Raw genomic sequence first — 22,049 nt, forward strand, 5'->3', positions numbered from 1 at the left:
ACTATAAATCTGATACATTTGACTTAGCTATATTAGATAATGTATTGTCTTTATTATGTGTGGTATATATATCTAATAATATATATATATATAATATCTATATATATATCGATATATATATATATATAGATATATATATATATATATATATATATATATATATAGATATATATAGATAGATAGATAGATATAGATATACATACACACACACACACACACACACACACACACTGTCCTGCTATTGTGGAGCTCTCATAATAATTGCACACACAGCAATCTACCCATTATAAAAACAACAGGATTTGTATTTCAATACCATTGCACTGAAGCACTATACAACAAGCTTGTGCTATCTCAGTATTTAAACACTAAGCAAAGCAGATTCATTCACTCAAATCCATTCAAACCAAAACAGTATTTGCTCCAGTGCAAAGTGTGCACCACTTGAAATAAAACAAAGAATTAGCATACTAATGCAAAATACTGTACAAGCAAACAAGCCATATTTTCCCCAAAAGCAATAAACAGCTAATGATGCTTAACGACGGTATCTTTCGACTCCCATTCCAGCCGACAGCTGCAAAATCTACACATCATTATTTTGTCACTGTCAGCTGCATACACCCCCTCATGCTCACATTCTTTGCAGGGTTGTTTAAGTTATGTGCGATTTAGGTATTTCAGAAACAAACCTCTCCACTTCAAATTATACATATGCGCAAGTGCTAGTCAGAGCTTCCGCTTCTCTTCAGACTGTGCCTACAGTGCAGCAGAAAGCAATATCCACTAGAAAGTGTGCTGAGGCCATCAGATGATTCTAGGGCATTTGTGAAGCACTTCCAACTTTCACTTCCCGAGCTCGGCACCTCTCCAGCATCAACCCACCATGACCTAACCCAATACCAACCCTAACCCTAACTTTAAGCAACCCCAGCCCTAAAACTTAACTCTAACCCAATACCTAACCCTAAATCTAACCTTTAAGAATCATCTGAGTCATTTGTGCTGCTCTCTGTGGGAACAGCTGAGCCTGAACACTATGATGACAAGTATGTATTTAAAGTACTTTCTGCATAAACCGCACAATTTAAAAATGTCACTACGTTTGTTTTATAATTTATTTATTTTTATATTTGCATTTCGTTTTATATGTTACATTTCGTGTTATTTCATATTTGTGAAAAACACAGGGCTCTATACATAATTAAAAGATACTGTATGTATGTAGTCTGAATTTATCCACTTTACCATTTTCTTTTATTACAGGTGTTTTTATAAAATTAATATTACAGCTCGCTTTGATGTAATACCAAGCATCGCCTTCAAAGCCGCCATTAAACTGAAACACCTTTCTAATGTGCAGCAAATACTAACTAAATAACTTACATACTATGAAGGCAAAATTAGTCTTATTTATTATTAAAAAAAAAAAAAAATACATATAGCATTCACGTAAATGCACATCTTTGTATTCTGTGCTCTTTCTACTCCTTGTGTTCACTGTTCAGGAAATAAATACATAAATACAAAATAATAAATAAGTGAATACAAAATAAAAAATAAATGAATGTCCCAGCCTTTTCACTGTGCATTAAAAAAAAGCGCATTTAATTGAATATTCCTAACTTGGTTGGAATGACTAAAAACAAACAAACAAACAAAAAAACATTAAAACCACAGTTTTAGTATTTTTCATTTTCAACAATATAAAATATGTGCTACAGGTGTTGCCAGGGATATAGGAATATCATTATTTCCATATTATTAGTTTATGGATAATATTAGTTTTTGGAGGGGTCAGCTGCATATACTAACAGAAGTTAATATAAAATAAAGAGAGGCTATATTTATTGCTTGACTTGTGAACTGTACCATAGTGTGAATGATCAATCTGAGTTCCATGTTGTCATATGGGCTTATTCAGCCAGGTTTAATGTCTCACACTACCGGAAATAATGTGTACAGTCTGTTCTGACGCTGTCATATTTAACCAGAATACTATTGACACCAACCCCATTTCATTTACTCACCAGAAGCGGTATGTAACATCCTGTACACTCGCCAATCTTTTTTTTTTTCAAATTGCTTCCCACCCACCTCGTCTTCGTATTCTGATGTGTTCGTTAGACATGGAGTGAAGTTGGCGACTCGGTGAGTGCAATAAGAAATGGACAGATTCATTTGCTACACGAGCTACGTTTCGGGGACCAGCACTGGCATTTACATTTACTGGATCCGAGGACGACCCAAGCCCCAGTGCATTATTTGCCAGGAGGTTTTGTCAAACACAACTCTTAATCCTGCAGAATTGAGACACCATTTATCTACAAAGCATTCAGAATGTAAAAAAAATAAACATTTAAACAAAAGAAACAGGAACTTTGCCATCAGCAACGTTCAATGCGTAAAATGACAACATTCCTTGCTGGCCTGGTAGCGAAGATTCAAGCCCAGGAATCTCATTAAGTTAGGTACGTTATACAAATACTTTACTTTCTACACGTGCTTATACATAGCGCTTCTAGTTTTTGGTTTTTATTTTCCTTCTCTCTCCCTCCCTTTAATCCTTAATTAATAGTTGTTAAGCCTTAACTTGTTTAAATTAGCGATGCACTACTAGAAACTAACGCAGTGGAAATTAATAAGCTGAATGTGGCGATTAGAGCCAGAACAATGCACATCGTTTGTTAACTCAATCAAGATATCAGGGTGAAAAGAAACAACTTCCTTTGGTAATTAGTGTTTGACTAAGAAAGTGATATAATCAGCTCAACGTATGTTTAAAGGGACATCACGTGATCAAAAATAAAACCTGAAAACTAGAAGCCCTACTTATACATGTACACATACAAATTAGTTTCAAAATGCTGTTGTGAAAAAATGTGTGGCAAGTGATCCGTGGGAAAAATCCAAACACCAAGGTGGTCCCTACAATGAAAAAGGTTGGGAATCCTGGCTTAATGCAATGCAGCAGTGAAAGGGTTATGTTTTAATGGACGAGTTTGGTAATGACATTTAAGTAAGAACGTCAAAGAATACAGCTCACCAAACATTTTTTTAAAAGTAGCTCAAAGTGTACTTTATGCAGCTGTAACTTCAAAGGTCACATGACCTCAATATGGCAGCCACATTAGGTCAGAAGTCAATGCCATGGTTACCAACACATTAATCATGCAGTGTTTATATAACCCAGAAAATAACAAAGTCACTACCTAAAACGGTTCTTTGAGACTGTGGAGCTGGTAGCTTTACTAAAAAAAAACTGTCACATAAGGCGCATTTTTCTTGTACAATACCCACAATCAAAACTGACCCAGGGAATCACAGAATAAGGATGTTTACTGAGTATGGAGGCAATATCTTTAAGTATCATGTCTTTATCATGTGGAAAAACAAAAAGTCACCTGACCCCCAATATAAATCTTAGGTCAAAGTGAAGTCACCAGCTTACATGGTTTATAAGATATTGGTAGTAGTAGGGCGGTCACTGGTTTGCAAGCTCATACAAGCTCCCCTTACAGCAGAGAGGACTCCAACCCTGGTTCTGGAGACCCCCAGTCCTGCAGGTTTTATAGCTGTCTTTACTTCATCAATAGCTAAAGATCTGGAACACATATTAATTTTGACCAGTGTTCCCTGTAAGGCTAAAATGTGCACATTTTTCTCAGTAACAGGCAACAACCTTTGCACTCAGTTTACTAACCTTTGAAAGTTATTATCATAAATGTCAACCTTAAATCGAGACTCCAGCCTCTCGAAGTAAACCTATTATTTTGAGACCATTCTTACAAAGCATTGACATAAGCATATCTGTTTCTGTCTTGCAGCTGATTCTCTGATTTCCCTCTGCAAAAATGCACGTTACGTTAGTGCAGGGCTCACTCGGGCACCAGCGAATCTACTGATACAGGGTGGGTGAAGCAGGCGTCTGGCGATTCTGCCTCTTTAGAGAGTGCTGCTCGGTGTTGCTCATGAACTTTACAGTTTTTAACTCGTCGTATAATTGTATACTAAAATCAGGGAAGCACAATCTTCCAGCATTATTTTGAAGTATAAATACAGAAATAAAAATCACAATATTCACACTTTATTTCCCTTTTAAAAAATGACCATTTCAGAAAAATCATCTCAAAGCTTTTTGAAACTGGTAAAAATGTAATCAGCACATTAGTCGAAAATACACATTTAACCCTTTGCGGTCCTACAATTTTCCCTTTCCAGTCCGACGACGTCAAGCACAGGTCTCCAGTCATTTTTTCTCAGGAAAAAGCCTAACCTTAACCCTATGCAGTCCCTTTTAAACCTGGTTTACTCTGAAAAAAAAATCTTTTAAACAGCGCGTGTAAAATAAACAGCACATGTGAAAATAAACTGGACCTGATGCGTCTGACAAGCGCTGAATAAATGGGCCGCTAAGGGTTGTGTATAGTGATTGAAGACGTATGTGACAGGGCTAGGAGCCCTGCACATGAAAAGGGGGCAGGGCAAAGCCCTGCTGTTTATATGAACTTTACAGTTTTTAACTCGTCATATATGTTTATATGTGATATGTTTTACTGTTCGATTTAAAATGCATTGTTTATTATTTAAAGAAAATTTTGTTTATTTTAGAACAGGGTACCCCCGCCCCTGTGTATTTTGTATGTATATTTATAGGACGGCAAAGCTTTGTGTTTGTTATTGTCTAGAAGCTTTAATGGGGAGCCCCATCCACACACAAACCTCGTGCAGGAGGTGACCCTCTCCTGAGTAATTCATTCATTGATTAACCACTGCTAATCGAGAGATGGTCACCTGTTCAGGGTGGATTGTTTGGAGGAGGAACGTGTGTGAGAGAGAGACGGGAGAAAGAAAGCAAAAACAAAATGAACATAAAAACAACTGCTACGAGTGCTGGAAACTCCCGCACCATATTTGTTTCATTAAGGTTATTTTGCGTCTGAGACTTTGTTTTTGTTTGACTATTTATTTTGCTCTGTGAGCAGTGTTTCTGTTTAAACCTTTTATTTTATTTGTGTGTTTAAATAAACATGGTGCTGCCATGTTTCTAATTATCTATACAAGGATGGTGTGAAATTAATTGCATATTCAATTATTGTTTAGTTTATTTCTTTGCACGCTAGCTGCCTTTAATGAAGTTATAATTAGCAATTTTAAACCATGGTCGTTTCTTAATTGAATTATATTTTCTGATGACGAAGAAGTTAGCTCAAAACTATTTTTCATGCTATACAATCATTATAGGAAATTGATCACTTCACAGTGTAAAAGATGTAGTCACTACACTACACACTGTTGGTTTCATAAAGACATTGGGTGCGTTCACGGAGATCATTCTGCGCAGATTCTATGCTGAACCAGACCAGTTTAGCCAATGATGTTCTAAGAATGATCTCTGTGAACGCATCCATTCTGTCTGGAAACAAGCCTCTTTTTAAATCTTGCAAATAGCACTGCAGAATTAGGAAATAAACAATTGAGAGGATTAATTAAACATTTACATTAAAAGGGGAGCTACTTAATTTACAATCAGGTAATACACAGCAGTGAACATGTTTTAGAGCAGGGCTTCTCAAACTCGGTCCTGGGGACCTCCTGTGTCCGTTGGTTTTCATTCCAACCGAGCTCTCTATTACTTAACTATACCCTTAATTGAACTAATAATTTGCTTATATAGACATTTTTACATGTTTTCAGCTCTTAAACAGTTGCAGTTCAAGTTACATATCAAATGTTATAGCTAATTTGAAATATGCAACTGTTCAAGAGCTGAAAACAAGCAAAAGGTTTGAATTAAGCAAATTATCAGTTAACTAAACTTAATTTGTGGAGTACTGTACATAGGATTACTCTCACATGACATTGCTGGACTGTTTAGGGTCCTATGTACATTACTTTTATAACTTACCCTATACTTTATCACACATATTTAGATCACAGTGTTGTGATGTCAAGCTTTAAAGGGTTAACTGGCATATTTTTTTACATAAACAAATTCTATAGTGCTTTTTTCTTTTTTAAAAGCTGACGAACTAATTCCATAAATCTTACTTATGCACTTTGCTACATACGGTAGGTCTCACATGTGCTGTTGTAAAACAAGCAATACATTATATTTTGTTTTTCAAAACTGATATCTGGTACCATACTGTGGTGAAGAAAGGTCTCGCTTTGTATGGTTTCTTTTCAGATGGCTTCTGTTATACTTGTACTTCTTTAACCTCAGAAGTATCATCAGGGTCAAAACATGTCTGTCTAAAGGGGAAGTGGCTGGCTGGTTAACATTATTGCAACCAAAGCTCTTTCTTTAACTTAGTATGGTACCACATTGTGATGGGGTGCCCTTCCCTCGTGTGTATTTTATTTATGTATGATTATTGTTTTCATTTGTACTATTATTATTATTGTATTTGTGTGAGGACAGACGAAAGCCGTCCAACGTTACTGTTTATTATTATTATCCAGCACTATTGTTATTTGGAAATGATAGGGTTACTTCCCCATCCTTAAAATAGCTCATGAGAATGTGGCTGGAGCCTTAATTAGATAATTGTTTGATCAATGGGTAATTAAAGCTCCAGCCACAGGATATAAGAGAAACCCTATCCGGGCTCATGTGGAGAGAGCTAAGTTAAGAGCTAAGTTAAGAGAAAGAGACGAATGCTACCGACCAGTGAATAAGGTACTCGTTGTTTACAAGAAACCATAATTGTTAGTGTCTGTTTTGTTGGCCAACGAGCCTTTTTCTTTGTTATTGTGTTTTTTGTTTAAACTCCTATCATAACATATTTTAGGTAACAAAGAATTCTTAAAGTGATAACGGATGCTACTCTTTTAAACTGCATTTATGTTATCCATCTGTGAAAAGAACTGTTTAGTTATTATTTTTTTTTATTTCAGGAAAAGGAATAATTTAAAATAGAGCAATATAAACTGCTGTATCCTATTATTTGTGTTGTTGGTCACATTATCTTACTGCAGAACCATTGGCATGAGTTCGGACTACAGAACAGGAAATTAGGTACCAGGTAACAAGGAGCAACTTTATATCTATAAAGCTGTTTGAAATGTATGCGAATCCCAATATTTCCAAGGTTAAAAAACAAGCAAAGAACCTACACATTTTCAACACGTGGGTAGTGATAATGTAGATCGTGCTAAAAAGAAAAGGTAAGAAAATTGATTTTAAAACTTAAACAGTTACAGATCTAAATATTAATGTTCATTAACTCACCAGCATGACCGTAACTAGCTATGAGGACACCGAGGTCATGTCCTCAGTTGTTTTTTTGCATCATTAATGCTGATGTTCAAAATTCTGGTAAAGTACAAAAGACTCCTTAGTTTTCTCTATTGGTTTGCCGTATAACATAGATTTGGAGGTTGAGTAGTAAATACCAAGCAGTCTCATAAACACTGCCAGCTACAGTTTGAAACCTGAATTTGACCTAAGTTAGAATGTCAGCTCTGGTTACGACGCTGCTCCCCAGGGATGCTTTATTGACTTGCTTATTAATACAGTTACATTTCATAAAAATGCAGTGAAATGAAGTAAGATAAAACTCTTGGTTATACATTTTAGGACGGCAGTATTAAGATCTACCACTGTTATTAAAACAGACCCCATGATGTGAACAGATCTATGTAAGCAAATGGTTGCAACAAAAAAAGGAAGAAAAAACATCCATCTGTGAACAGGACAGAATGAATATGAGCTGCAAATCTACTTCCTGACCAGGAAGGGTGCCAAGTAAGGTTGGTGGTCCGCATTCACAGGGATGGGCTGACTTGATGGTAGGATGGAACCTGAAGTCAGCAATCTTGATGGATGGGCATAGCTGTAAGACTGCTGAACAACTCTATTGTGATCAGCTGTGTTGTGCGCGGTGATTGGATAGAGCGTGGCACCGTGCTGATCACAGGGAGGAGACTGGCAGTACAAAGGGGACGCAGCTACGCGAGTACAGCCCCTTATGCTGACAAGCCAGAGCTCTATGTGTTTTAGTTAATGTTTTTTGTTAGCAGACGGAGACGGATTCGGGGGCTGAAGCCACGGAGCCAGCACTACCAGCCGGAGCACCTGCACTGCCACTCCACCTCAACCGGTACCACCACACTCCGAGCACCTGCACTGCCACTCCACCTCAACCTGTACCAGCACACTCCGAGCACCTGCACTGCCACTCCACCTCAACCTGTACCAGCACACTCCGAGCACCTGCACTGCCACGCCACCTCAACCTGTACCAGCACACTCTGAGCACCTGCACTGCCACGCCACCTCAACCTGTACCAGCACACTCTGAGCACCTGCACTGCCACGCCACCTCAACCTGTACCAGCACACTCCGAGCACCTGCACTGCCACACCTCCTCAACCTGTACCAGCACACTCCGAGCACCTGCACTGCCACACCACCTCAACCTGTACCAGCACACTCCGAGCACCTGCACTGCCACACCACCTCAACCTGTACCAGCACACTCCGAGCACCTGCACTGCCACACCTCCTCAACCTGTACCAGCACTCTGAGCACCTGCACTGCCACACCACCTCAACCTGTACCAGCACTCTGAGCACCTGCACTGCCACACCACCTCAACCTGTACCAGCACACTCTGAGCACCTGCACTGCCACACCACCTCAACCTGTACCAGCACACTCTGAGCACCTGCACTGCCACCACCTCAACCTGTACCAGCACACCCCGAGCACCTGCACTGCCACACCACCTCAACCTGTACCAGCACACTCTGAGCACCTGCACTGCCACACCACCTCAACCTGTACCAGCACACTCTGAGCACCTGCACTGCCACACCACCTCAACCTGTACCAGCACACTCCGAGCACCTGCACTGCCACACCACCTCAACCTGTACCAGCACACTCCGAGCACCTGCACTGCCACACCACCTCAACCTGTACCAGCACACTCCGAGCACCTGCACTGCCACACCACCTCAACCTGTACCAGCACACTCTGAGCACCTGCACTGCCACACCACCTCAACCTGTACCAGCACTCTGAGCACCTGCACTGCCACACCACCTCAACCTGTACCAGCACTCTGAGCACCTGCACTGCCACACCACCTCAACATGTACCAGCACACTCTGAGCACCTGCACTGCCACACCTCCTCAACCTGTACCAGCACACTCTGAGCACCTGCACTTGCACACCTTGGACTGCGATCGTTGTTTTATTATTTTGGGAACCTTTCTGTTTGGGACTGCAAGCCCACCGTTTGATCCCTGATACCAGTGTTGGTAGAGGTGACAGTTCTTTAAATTAAAAACGGGACCATTATTGTAAATACACTCTCTATGTGGACATTCTATTATTATAGCTCCAGTCACATCCTGACACCATCCTATTACAAGGATCAGTGCGGGATTTTGATCCAGACTCAATAGACATTCTTGCAAAGAATGACCAAGTGCAGGAACATGATGTACTGTCATCTTTCTAAAAGTTATGGACTATAGCCTAAATTATTTTTACATGTGCATGTAAGCTCGCCAAGTTTGGGAGCCCACAAATATAGAACATTAGTAAACAAAATACACACACTATAAGAGCTCCTCAATCATGTGGGCAATAGAACTGACAACCTGGGTAGTGTTGCTGCTACTCTGAGGACTTGAATAATACTTGAAACGACACAACAATTTAATCAGAATTTCAGTAGTTTTACTCATCACATAACCCAATGAAACATTTGGGTTTTCTATGAACAGTACTCCCTATTAATAACTTTGCCACTGCCACCACAACACATAGTCGGTATCTACTACAAGTTACACACCTAATTGAAATGCACAACACAGCATCTCTATTTTAGCGAAGACACTGTTTAAAACTAATTACAGAATAACTGTGTTAAAGAGTGAACATGAAACCCATAGCATAAAAGTTGGTTGGGATCATTTTGAGGGGCAGTAGATGAAGTAGGCATTACTGAAAATGGTACAGCTGATTCTATCCCATAGGCATCTTCATACACTACCAAATGGAGGTCCCGCCTGACAAAAAACAATAAATAGCAATCAAACTAAGGTGCTCAAATTGTTCTCGTACTGATTATCTGAGAATTTCAAACTTTGAAGGAACATCAATAAAATGCCAGGTTTTATGAACTAATCAATTAATTAACTTTTGACAGAAGGGTTAATCTGGCTGGACATTGAACAGACAGCACACCATCTTTTGTTTACTGAAAGCTATCCCAATAGCACTCTGGCACACACAGCGAGTAGCTGTGGCAAAAGGACAGCCAACTTACTTCCCCTGAAACTCTTATATTTGTAAAGCCATGTCAAAACTCCTCAATGGGCACAACATGACAAAAATAACAATCAGACTGCTAGCCAATAAACTAAATTTACAAGAACCACACCAAAAGGATAACAAAACACAGCGCTCATTAGAAACGCCCACATATTAATTTGCTTTCTGCTGTAACAAAGTTAGCACTGAGGGAATCGAAGATGGCAAATGTGGCCTCAGCTCAGCATGTTAGAAAGAAAATGATTGTTTTTCTGCTCCTTTTGATGGGGATTCCTTTTAAGTCGGGAAATTAAAAACAGGTGCGGCAGAGAACACTCACAGTCCCGATACACATGTTTCCAATTTTGAAACATGAAAGAAAATCTGATTCGGTTTCTGCATGCCACATGCAAATACAGCAGAGGTCCTGACAAAAGTATTTAATTTGATTTTGTAAAAGAAAAAATAATTTTATGCTGATCCATCACTCAAGACGGTTTAAATGATAACAAGCTCCTGGAAAATTAACTGGTGTACTGAAAGGTTAAAAAGACAGATGCAGTCGTAAAACCGAATGATATAAATCATTATGAAGGCAAGCGCCTCTGGAAGAAAGAACAGGACTGGGGACAGATTGTGATCTGCTCATCAGTGCCACAGCTTCTCAATGTCAGGTTGCAAACATGCATGCTGCCATTGAGCAGACAAAGGTTTTGAGCCATGATTTAGTTCAAAATGACCTGTACCTGCCATGATGCTGAATGCAATTACTACAGTTGAGATTGTGCAAATGCTATCATTTTAGATAATCACTTTTTCATATTGACAAGATTCCTGACAATAATTAACTGATAACACTTACCTAGTTGGGGGGTGGGGTGGGGGTGGGGTTATTGATCACACTTCTTTGCAATGAATAAAAAACAAATGAAGTACTCAAGATTAAAGGCAACTTTCTTTCACCTGCACACTGTCTGGTGTCTGGTTGTAATAATCGCACTGCGACACAAAGAATTTCACTGTAAAATTCCATGCATCATCCTTTTACAATTTTAGTACTCAAATGTGGCACAGGTGGAGGTGTTATGTATAATTAAAAATATAATTAGTCACTTAATGAACCTACAATTTATTGGATCTGTGTGTGTAAATGGAGAATGCTACAGATGTATTATACTCTTCCATTAATTGTAAAAACACCAGCAACTTGCAACACCAATGCATTATTTTAATTTTTTTTACTCGAAGTTTGTATCAGTATTTAAATGGTTAAAATATAAAAAGATGTAATATTCTTAACAACTACTAATTCAGAAGATGCAACAAATACCTGAAGTACTCACAGCTGTGGAATACGGATTCACGTTCCCTGAATTTTCAGCCCAGCAACCACAACCATAATGAGCCGCCTTAAAAGACAAACGAGGCATGAGAAATGGTAAAATTTTATAATTTAACAATCAAAAGAATCTATTTTTCTTCATTAACAAATCTTTTTTTTTTTTTTTTTTTAAATTTCGTAGTCACCAATTGATTGTACCCCGTTTTTCTCCCAATCTGAAATATCCAATTGTATTTTTAGGCTCAGCTCACTGCTACCACCAGCTGACCGCTTCTTCTCACACTACAGGCAACCCAGAACTACAGGATCGGAGGACAACGCAGCTCTGGACAGCTTACAGACAAGCCTGCAGGTGCCCGGCCAGTCTACAGGGGTCGCTGGTGCACGGTGAGCTAAGGACACCCTGGCTGACCTAAGACCTTTTATTAATAAAACCATTTAAATGTTTGGGTTTTTTTGTACGTCAGGTTGCAAGCCACATAATTTCATGTTAAAAAACTACATTTGTTGGGCTTCTAAATGGCGCATCTGGTAAAGGCACTCCTCGTGGAGTGCAGGATGCGCCCTATGCCTGGAGACCGCCGGTTGAAGTCCAGGCTATTCCACTGCCGAACGTGGACAGGAATTCCCAGGGGGTGGCGCACAATTGGCAGAGTGCAGCCCGGATGGGGAGGAATTAGGTCAGCCAGGGTGTCCTCGGCTCACCGCGCACCAGCAACCCCTGCAGACCAACTGGCCGGGCACCTGCGGGCCTACCTGTAAGTTGCCCAGAGCTGCGTGGTCCTCCAACGCTGTAGCTCTGTGGTGGTTGCATGGCGGGCCTACAGAGTGAAAAGAAGCAGATAGCTGACGACAAATGTTTCAGAGGATGCGAGTGTCCGTCTTGGTCTCTCCCAAGTCAGCACGGGGGTGGCAGCGGTGAGCCGGGTCGAAATAAAAATAATTTGGCTTTCCGAATTGGGAAGAAAAATTAGAAAAAAATAATAGATTCCAAAGAAGAAAAAAAAAAAAAAAAAGAAAAAACTACATTTGGCACAGGTCACCAACATCATTTTCCTCTCAGAAAGTAAATTGTTAATTAAAGACATCTACATACCCCAGCTAATGAAAATGACCAGTACACAGTTGCAGTTGTGGATGCTACTGAAATTGACTAGTGACCATTTTGTATTTATTGGTTACTCCTAATTTAGCTATCATTCACAGAAAAGCAACCAGCTACAAGAGAGTTTACCTGACCAATTCTTCCTGGATGCTTCATTGCTAAGCCCCCACTGGAAACAGCAGCTGCAACATTCCCTTCATGATCAATGACTATTGCCCCAACAGTATCCAAAGAACCTGAGTCATTTTCCTGCAGAAATTGAGAAATCAGTATAACGTATTATCACTAAACAGAAAATATACATGTTATTTATTTATAAATGAGGATTATGTACAACAACCAGATTTCACATTTTAATACATTTATGAATAATCCATATGCATTTTACCATTTTTCAGTAAACCAGACACCACAAACATCAGTACTTCTTGAATGGTGGTCTGAATACAATTGATGCCATGCATTCAAGTGTATATAAAAATACAGTACTTCAGCATGCGATGCAAGATACTATAGTTTTGAAACCCTAAAAAAGGCACTGCTGACAAATAATCAGAAAAGATGTAGACATCTTTAATATATTTTTTGCACAGCCCTTAACAACTTTTAACTATCAACTGCAATGGAAATAACAAAATTGCTCTCATGTTCTTCAAATGCACATGTATTATATAGTGAGCAAATAACAACATTAATCATACAAGCTTTGTGTCTTTTTTTCATAATTATACCAAAGGAGCAGACATTATGCATCAAGCAAAAATCACCTGGCAGCACCATTTATTACCATTCCTATTACCATTAGACTTGGAAGGTGTAGTTTTTAAAACATACAGGGCTGTTGTAAATTAATTTTTTTACATCATTGTTGTAGCTCCGGTTGCTTTGTTAAATAAATCAATCCATAAATTCCTGTTAGACTGACACCTTCTGGTCCTAATCACATCAGCAGTGTGTTCTGTGACTACTTGCAACTTTATCACTTGCCTTCTCCACTGTTTGATGTTTCCCAACCTATAATATAAAAATACACAAAGCTGGTGGTTGGTGCTGGGGAGGTGGGTTGTGAGTAAGCACTGACTAACAAACAGACCTAAGAAGGTGAAGACAGCTGAGAGGAAGGGAATGTGGAAATTAAGTGGCAAAAAATGACAAGTGACTGACTTACCATATTATGTCAAACAAACACAAGGCAGATAATAAAATCGACTTCGCTCATCCTAGTAAAATCTGTCCATTGTAAATCTGTCCAGACAGTCTGTACACTTTCCCTATAGGTTAGATACTACTGACCAGAGATCGCTACACAATGCCATTTTAAGTTTAAATGCAAGAGTTACTTAAATAAGGTTTTATTTTCAAATTCTGTTTGATGAATCAAATATAACAGTCCATCAAAACAAAAATGGTTAAGTTAAGGCTTTGTGGATAGCCCTTTATTTCATATCCAACTTACCTAGCTTTTTTTATGTTAACAATGATAAACAGAAGTGTACACACACACACACACACACACACACACATATACATATCTATCTATCTATCTATATATATATATATAGAGAGAGAGTCACAAACAAAAGTAGACAAAACCGAGTGTTGTTTTTTTTTTTTTTTTTTTTTTTTTAAATATAATTTCTAATGGTCCTACTGAAAAATATAAATTAGAAGTAAAGATTCAGCTTCATAATAAAACAACAATTTATTTCATGACATGCATAAAATGAAAAACATGCAAAAACTAATTTTATGCTTTGATAAAACTATTTGGACACCCGTAGATTAGTTTGTGTGCCCACCCTTTTCTTCCTTTACAGCTTACAGTCTTTTTTTGTATTTTGAAACCAGTTCCTGGCATCTTACCGGAGACATGTTTGCCCATTCTTCAACACATACAGCTTTGAGTTCTGCAATCAATTTTGGTTGTCTTTTTGCAACAGCAGACTTCAAGTCAATCCACAACATCTCGATGGGATTCAAGTCTGGGTACTGAGATACCCAACCCATAACTGTAATCTTCCTTTTTTTCAAAAATTGCTTTGTAGATTTTACAGAATGCTTAGGGTCATTATTCTGCTGGAACACAAACCTCTGTGCAATAAGCCATGTATCACTGGGTAACAAATGAGAGTGCAACATGTCTTGATATTTTACAGTATTCATTGATCCTTCTACAATACAAAGGTTGCCAGTGCCTGAGGAAGAAAAACAAGCCTATACCATCACACAACCTCCACCATGTTTAACACTGGGCATGATGAACTTTTCTTTAAATTCTTCTCCTCTCTCCATCCAAACATATTGTTGCTTTCTTGGTGAAAAATTAATATTTTGGATTCGTCTGACCATAAAATTTGGTTTAAGAAACCATCAGGCTTCTTCAAGTATTCAATGGAAAACTCAATTCACTTTCTTTTGTGTAATGTTTTTAACAAAGGTTTGCAACTTGGTTTTCGCCCATGGACATTCGTCTTATTAAGGTATCACTGAATTGTTCGCTTGTGAATTTCTTGACCATCTTCTCTCAATCCTTGTGTCAAATCTTCTGCACTAATCCAAGTGTTTTGCCAGGCTGCTCGAACGATTCTTCTTCCAGATTTTGCATAAATCTTTCTTGGTCTTCCACACCTGGAGCTAGTTCTCTTGTGTTTGTCAATAATAGCCCAAACATTGCTTTTCGGTAAAACAAGTCTTTCTGCTATTTTTGTGGTAGTTTCTCCTTTTTCGTTTAGTTGTATCACTGCCATTTTGAGATTGGTTAAAACTAGAGTACAGCAACATTCTGCTGTTTTTAATCATACATTTCCAATTTATTTATCAGCATTTGATGATTATATATTTATTTATTCTTTAATTAGCAACAAATGGGTTTCATACGAAATATGCTGATTGCCCAAATCCTGAATCTCTACTTTAATATCTGTCAATAGAACAATTAGAAATTATAGAAATAACTTTATTTGTAGTTCTCTTTTTCCTTTCTTTTTTTAACTGCCCGAATACTTTTGGTTATTAGCAACCCTGATAAAGACAGCGTTCAGTTATTAGCAACATTTTCCCAGGAACCAATCCCATGCAACAGACTTTAATGTTAATGGAATTCTAATATTAGCAACTGCTACTTATTGACAACTTTATTACTGGCTGCCAGTGCTATAGAGTGCACTTGCATGATTTATGCACATACTTCATGCAGCTTTTATAACACGCTGACTTCGCAACTGCGTATTTATGGCGGACTGAGACTTTGAAACTGGCTACGAAGCTGCACGCAAAACTGAGATAGATTTACAGCAGGAGGTGGTACATTGTAAAAAGCAGACAAAGCTGGACAATTTCTTATTTTAAAATTGTGTTCTTTAGAATTGATTGTACGTGTAACACATATTTTTTATGTTTGCTTTACTCATTGTAAGGACAATTGCAGTACATCGTTGTGTAGTACTATTTAAGCCTGCTCCTTTTTTTGTTTTACACACGTGTGGTCAGTTGTTTGGGTATTTCGTGTTTCTCATGTAAATCTTTTAATACTGTAAAACATATATTTCAGTGCCATATTTGTAAAACTACAGTACAGTATATATCGTTCCATATAAATATACTTGAAAACTTGGGCTTTTTCGCTTATTGGCAACTTTCAGTTAATAAGAACTCTTTTGCTGGGAACTGAAAGGTCGTTGGTAAGTGGAATTTACTGTACAATATATTTAAACGATAGAGCTCATCGATGCGGGCTCTACCGTGTGGTAGATGACCGTGACTAGAGTTATGCGTCCCGAGCTGTAGGCAAGAGTGCTAACAAAAGTCAAGGTCATCTATCACACGGCACAGCCCGCATTGAGAGGGCTCTATCGCTATTAGAAAATGATTTATTTCTTTATTTTCCCTTTTAAAAAAAAACTTTATTTACCTTTGTGGAATAAATGGGAACTTGAACTTACTAGAAAGCGGTCGCCAGTAACATTCCCGCTAAGGCGACTCCCTAACATCAGGGATAGAAAAATTAACCTTATCTTTTTACTTGACTCTTGATGATTATTATTATTATTATTATTATTATTATTATTATTATTGCTAACATATTTATTTATCGGGGTCTTACTCTTTCTTATTATAATTTATGTGGACATGTACAATTATTGAATAGCCCATGTAGTACTGAGTCTGACTCGAAACTTGTTGTTGGAGGCGGGGCGTCATTGAAGCAGGCAGGGAGTGGATTGACTGGTGTGGAAAGAACTGAAACAGAGTTGGGAGTTTGACTGACTGGTTTTGTGAGAGGGTGTTATTTGGATCCAGCCGATGACAGAATTGTGCCTTGTTGATCTGCTGTCCAGTAGCTGCGAATTGAGCCCTCATTACGGTGTCCTGTCACAGACATGATTTTGCTTGTCTCTAGACCAGCATCGAAAGTATGTTTAAGTAGCACTTTATGTAATCAGATTAGTTGCAGATTAGAATGTTAAGGGAAAAAGACTATTTTATGCATGGATTAATTTTAAAATGTAATTCACAGTTAAGCTATTAATCAACGTTCCAGCGGGCATCTATGCAAAATAGAAGTCCGCTAGATTGGAAGCTGATTGGTTTTTCGCACTCAATCATTTTCTAAATGTGTGTGTGTATATATATATATATATATATATATATATATATATATATATATATATATATATATATATATATATATATATATATATATATTTCAATGGAAAGATTCCCTGCACTTTGATTGGCTGAGCTAGATGGATAGAATCCCTAGTATATGCCCTTGGAATATTTGTAAACCCATCTGTGGCAAAGCGTAAGCCTTGCACAATGGAATATGTAGTTTATTGTATGTCTTTTTGTTAATTGTTAATATTGATTTAATTGTTTAGCTGCTGTGGCGCTCCGCTGGGGACGATTACCCGTCTGCGTGGAGCAGCAGCTGAAAGCAATCAGCTGTTCCAGCAGGCAGGTGGGCGTGTCTCAGCGGAGCGTCAGTATAAAAGCATGTTGATCGCTGTGATCGGGGCTGCTGCAAGGCCTGCCGTTTTCACGGCACCTTTTGAGTTATAGTTTGGGGTATTGTGTTTTATTTTGCACTTTTTGTACGGTTTGCTGTATTTGTCCTCTGTGCGTTACCATCGCTGGTAACGTCACATGACCGCCTTTATTTTACTTTCACTTTCTTTTTGTTGTTAATAAATCCTGCGCGCCTGTGCCGGCGTTTCAACACCACCTCTGTCTCTCTGTATGCTTGAACAGCGGCGGCCCACACGCGTGACTCGAGGAAGACCCTGTCACACCATCACAAAAACAAATCAAACAATTTCACTCCACCAGTTAAATTTATGTTATTTCAATATAATCTATATATTTTTTTTTTTTTTTTATCTACTGAAGCTGAAAGTTAGTTCAGCGTACAAAGTAAATCCAACAAGGGCATCCTGTTAAATAATGAGCATATTTTTGTTTCAGATATCTTTAAGTTAGGTTAAAACTGATTGATAAAATCCATGTTTTTTCAGTTTAAATCTAAAAATACGTTTGACCACCCGCTAGTACTAGTAGGTTTTTCAGTTTCTCCAACAATACTCCTCTCTGTACTACTTTTACAGTGTCGGTAGACATCACAGAGGTGCTTGTATTATTTTATTCTATTAACATGTTATTAAAACGGTTAAAATTTATTTGAAATTACATTCTGTTTGAAACAAAACTGGTGGAGTGAAATTGTTTGAATTTCTACACTACACTAGGGAGTCTAACCATCTAGCTCAGTCAATCAGAGTGCAGGGAATATTTCCATTAAAGTATACATTGATTTATTTATTTAAAATATAAATTAATTAACTAAACACCCAGCCACCTTTACTTAAATGTACTTACTTACATATTCTGAATTTGAGGATACAAGTAAAAGCAAAAGATTTACAAATACAAACACTTTTATACCTCCAGGGAACATCCAAAAACAGTTTTTACTGGACCAAACCTAATACAACCACTCGATATATGGCAGGTGTCGGAGTCCAAAATAACTCTGCTATATATTGAGGGCCGCCATATAGCGAGACCCATACAAAAACAAACAGACTAACAAATAAATACTGCACAACCACTCCCTCATTTTAATGGGTGCATCAGAGTCCAGTATAAATCCTCTATGCAACCTGCTTTTTCTCATTTTTCGTATAAAAGGGGGGCGATATAACTCAGGATGTGTGTGTGTGTGTGTGTGTGTGTGTGTATGTATGTATGTATATATATATCTACATCTATATATATATATATATATATATATATATATATATATATATATATATATATATATATATATATATATATATATATATATATATATATATATATATATATATATAGTAATACGGCAGGGAGGGGGTTAAAATCCTTCCCTGCCTAAAACATGTGAGAATGCACATTTGGGTGTTTAATGGGTTTATTGTTTAATTATTAGTTATCCCCTGCACCTGGTGTGTATTGTAAATTAGAGCCAGGTGCAGGGTATTTAAAGAAAGCAGTCAGGTTGTTCAGGGCTGCTGGTGTGTGAGGAGCCCGATTGAAGGTGTGCTCAATCGTAGTAAAAAAAAAAAAAAAGGTAGCGTGAGAAAGCCTTTTTGTGTGTTTTGTCAATGTGTGTTACAGGGAAACAGCTTAGCTGTCCTGTGTTAGTTAGGTTCCTGTGCGTTGTAGTTAGTGCTCAAGAAAGAGCTAGGTGTTTGTTTTGTTTATTTCTGTTTGTGTTTATTAAAAGTGCACGTAAGCGCTTAAAAAAATCAATTTCTGTGTTAAAGGGGCAACGAACCTTGAGAGTTGGAGGATCTATTACAATATACATAATTTTACTAAATTCAGTTCATTATAGAATTCCTTCTTCATGTACATTTTTTACGCCATCAATCTCTTGATAATATCAAACTAATGTGAAACAAAAGCTAATTCTGTTTTTTCCTTTCCAGTTCAATGAAAGAGTCAACTGAACTTTACCCACTTGAGTGATTTAGTTTAAAGCTTTTTAGTTAATGTCCTCAAATTATCTCGTCATAATTTACTAAATGGTTCACACAACTAATGTAAAATTTAAAGACCACACAAATATCTAGGCCAAAGGTAGGCTCACCACTGTGTTACTCACGTAGACACTTTCAACCCCTTCGGTAGGGTTCACTCCATCGACAGTTAAATAAACTGCAAATGTGAACAAAATTATTTCAATGTTTCTGAGAACAGCACTGTCTTTGATGTTTAAATTCACCTCGCGCCCAAAAGAAAGTAAATGTGATTAAGTGTGATATGGTTGAGAATTTACATAATAATTTCAAGATGGTGAATGAAAGGGGGAGGTATAAAGAAAAGATTGATACCCACAATATACTTCAAAGAGTACATAACATTTTCCTTCTTTGTTTAGCCCACATAGAAGGCAGCAGCTTCTCCTGTTCTCCTGGAAAACCGGTCCTGGAAAAGCTCTCTTAATGGTGTTCCAGAAAGGGAGAATTAGAAAGAATCCTTTTATAGTGGCCTGGGCACAGGGTTTCAGCAATCAGCAAAACATTTTTGTGCAATCCCTCCTCTAAATTTAAATGAAAACACTGACTGTCAAATATAAAAAAAAGATCAATGCTATGGAATTTCATGAAGCACAAATTAATGGCTTGCTATAAAAAAAAAGTGCCATATCATGACAGACATGGCTGTTTTAATAGTTTTTCTACAACCTATTTGAAATGGTAAGGGGTGGAACGTACCGTGTCCTTTAAAGTGAGGTAAAAACCACAAAGCAAAATTATTACTTTGCATCTCTAGATTTACAAAAACATATACAAACGTTTTAAGGAGAAGTCTTTGTATTTTTAGTACTAATGAGCGTTTACATTTTTAATGATAGTTTGGCATTTCACAAAAGCAGTTACTAGACAAAAGGACCCATTCAATTGATCTAAACGGTGGTTGATCAAAATACCACCTTTAACAAAACCAAAATCCCCAACAGTGTTTGTGAGTTGTGTATTGTTTGTCTTTAAAAGTAATTCAAATAACATGTTTCATCCTAAGTTGATATTGAAACTATGGTGGTATTAAAATCCGGCACCGTTTAATGTTTTTTTTTTCTGTAACCTATTACAAAGTCTTGCTATGACAAGTGAGAAGGTTTCAGAGGAAACCATCAGACTGAGAATATAACAAATGTTGCTTTACTTAAACTTCAGCTGGGTAAGTATTTAAGATTGTATTCCAACAGTGCAATCATATTTATATCCATTTATATGCACTGTGTGCACGTTTATCTGGATTTGATGGTAATCCGCTAAAGGAAACTTCTGTACACAGTATGTTTTTTTTTAACATTTTGGATTTCTTTTGGCAGCAAAATGAACTGGAAAAAAGTATCCATCTCTCAGAAAATGTAATTCTGTTGATCAAAGCAGAAGATTAAAGTTGATTATGATTTTGCGGGAACATTAATCAACCAGTACATAAACACACGACTGAAACTGCATAGAAATGTGTCTGTATCTGTCTTCCAAAGCTAGTTTACAAAACATACGTTGGATTAAACCTCAGTTTTCAAAAGTTGTTTTCCAAAACATCAGGAGCCTTGTGTAAGGATGCCACCAAGTGATCTGTGCAAGTATACCAAGTCGCTTGCTTTTTTCTTTTTCTTCTATGGTCATGTGTGTTTGCTTGTGGGGCGATGTGACATTTGGCTTCTATTTTCAAAGCAAATCACAAAAGCTGTGAACCACTAGTCTCATTATCTGTTGGTACAGCTGTTTGTTTCTAATTTGTTGTTTCTTCTTTTCTAATTATATATAATTTCCACCCACGCAACTACTAGCCACCATTTGCGGTTTGGTTCTCATGTATGTCTAGCAGGAATAAATTACATGGAGGTATGCTTTTTAATATTTTTTCTGGAGCAAAACAGTACCTTGATTGAATTACTAGATTATATTATTGGGTGCATTTTCAGAACATAAACACATCTGAAATACAACTATTATTAGATACGTCTCTATCCTTGCTACACAAAGCATCAACAATTTATAATACTATGTTATACACACTATGATGTTATAATATAACACGTTTTCTTCTGTCAATGCAGTGTGACTTTCAACTTCAAAAATGTAAGGAGGAAAATATGTTCTACGCCTGAACCAGACAACAAACAGGAAACCAGGAATATGGGCTTTTCAAGTGCCTATAATGTATGCAACACATATGGGACCATATCAAAATATATCATAAAGCAATTTTGTCCCATCTTCCCAACTTCTTGGGATAGGAACTTTAACACCCCTTCTAAAGCAACTTAAA

The 22,049-nt window shown here is 37.6% G+C and overlaps 1 protein-coding gene across 6 annotated transcripts in view; it reads right to left on the bottom strand.

Annotated features, from left to right (window-relative positions):
• The window catches only part of tasp1 (taspase, threonine aspartase, 1), an 89,601-nt gene that overhangs the window by 38,453 nt on the left and 29,099 nt on the right, over positions 1-22,049 (bottom strand). For all 6 annotated transcript variants that reach the window (XM_041252932.1, XM_041252935.1, XM_041252931.1 and 3 more), the window contains exons 9-10: positions 12,852-12,971; positions 11,606-11,684 (exon numbers count right to left, since the gene is read on the bottom strand). In XM_041252932.1, the coding sequence (XP_041108866.1) occupies positions 11,606-11,684; positions 12,852-12,971 (199 nt within the window). The remainder of the gene's footprint in view (positions 1-11,605; positions 11,685-12,851; positions 12,972-22,049) is intronic.

The sequence above is a fragment of the Polyodon spathula genome, chromosome 6, assembly GCF_017654505.1.
Source record: "Polyodon spathula isolate WHYD16114869_AA chromosome 6, ASM1765450v1, whole genome shotgun sequence".
In the NCBI taxonomy this organism is placed as follows: domain Eukaryota; kingdom Metazoa; phylum Chordata; class Actinopteri; order Acipenseriformes; family Polyodontidae; genus Polyodon; species Polyodon spathula.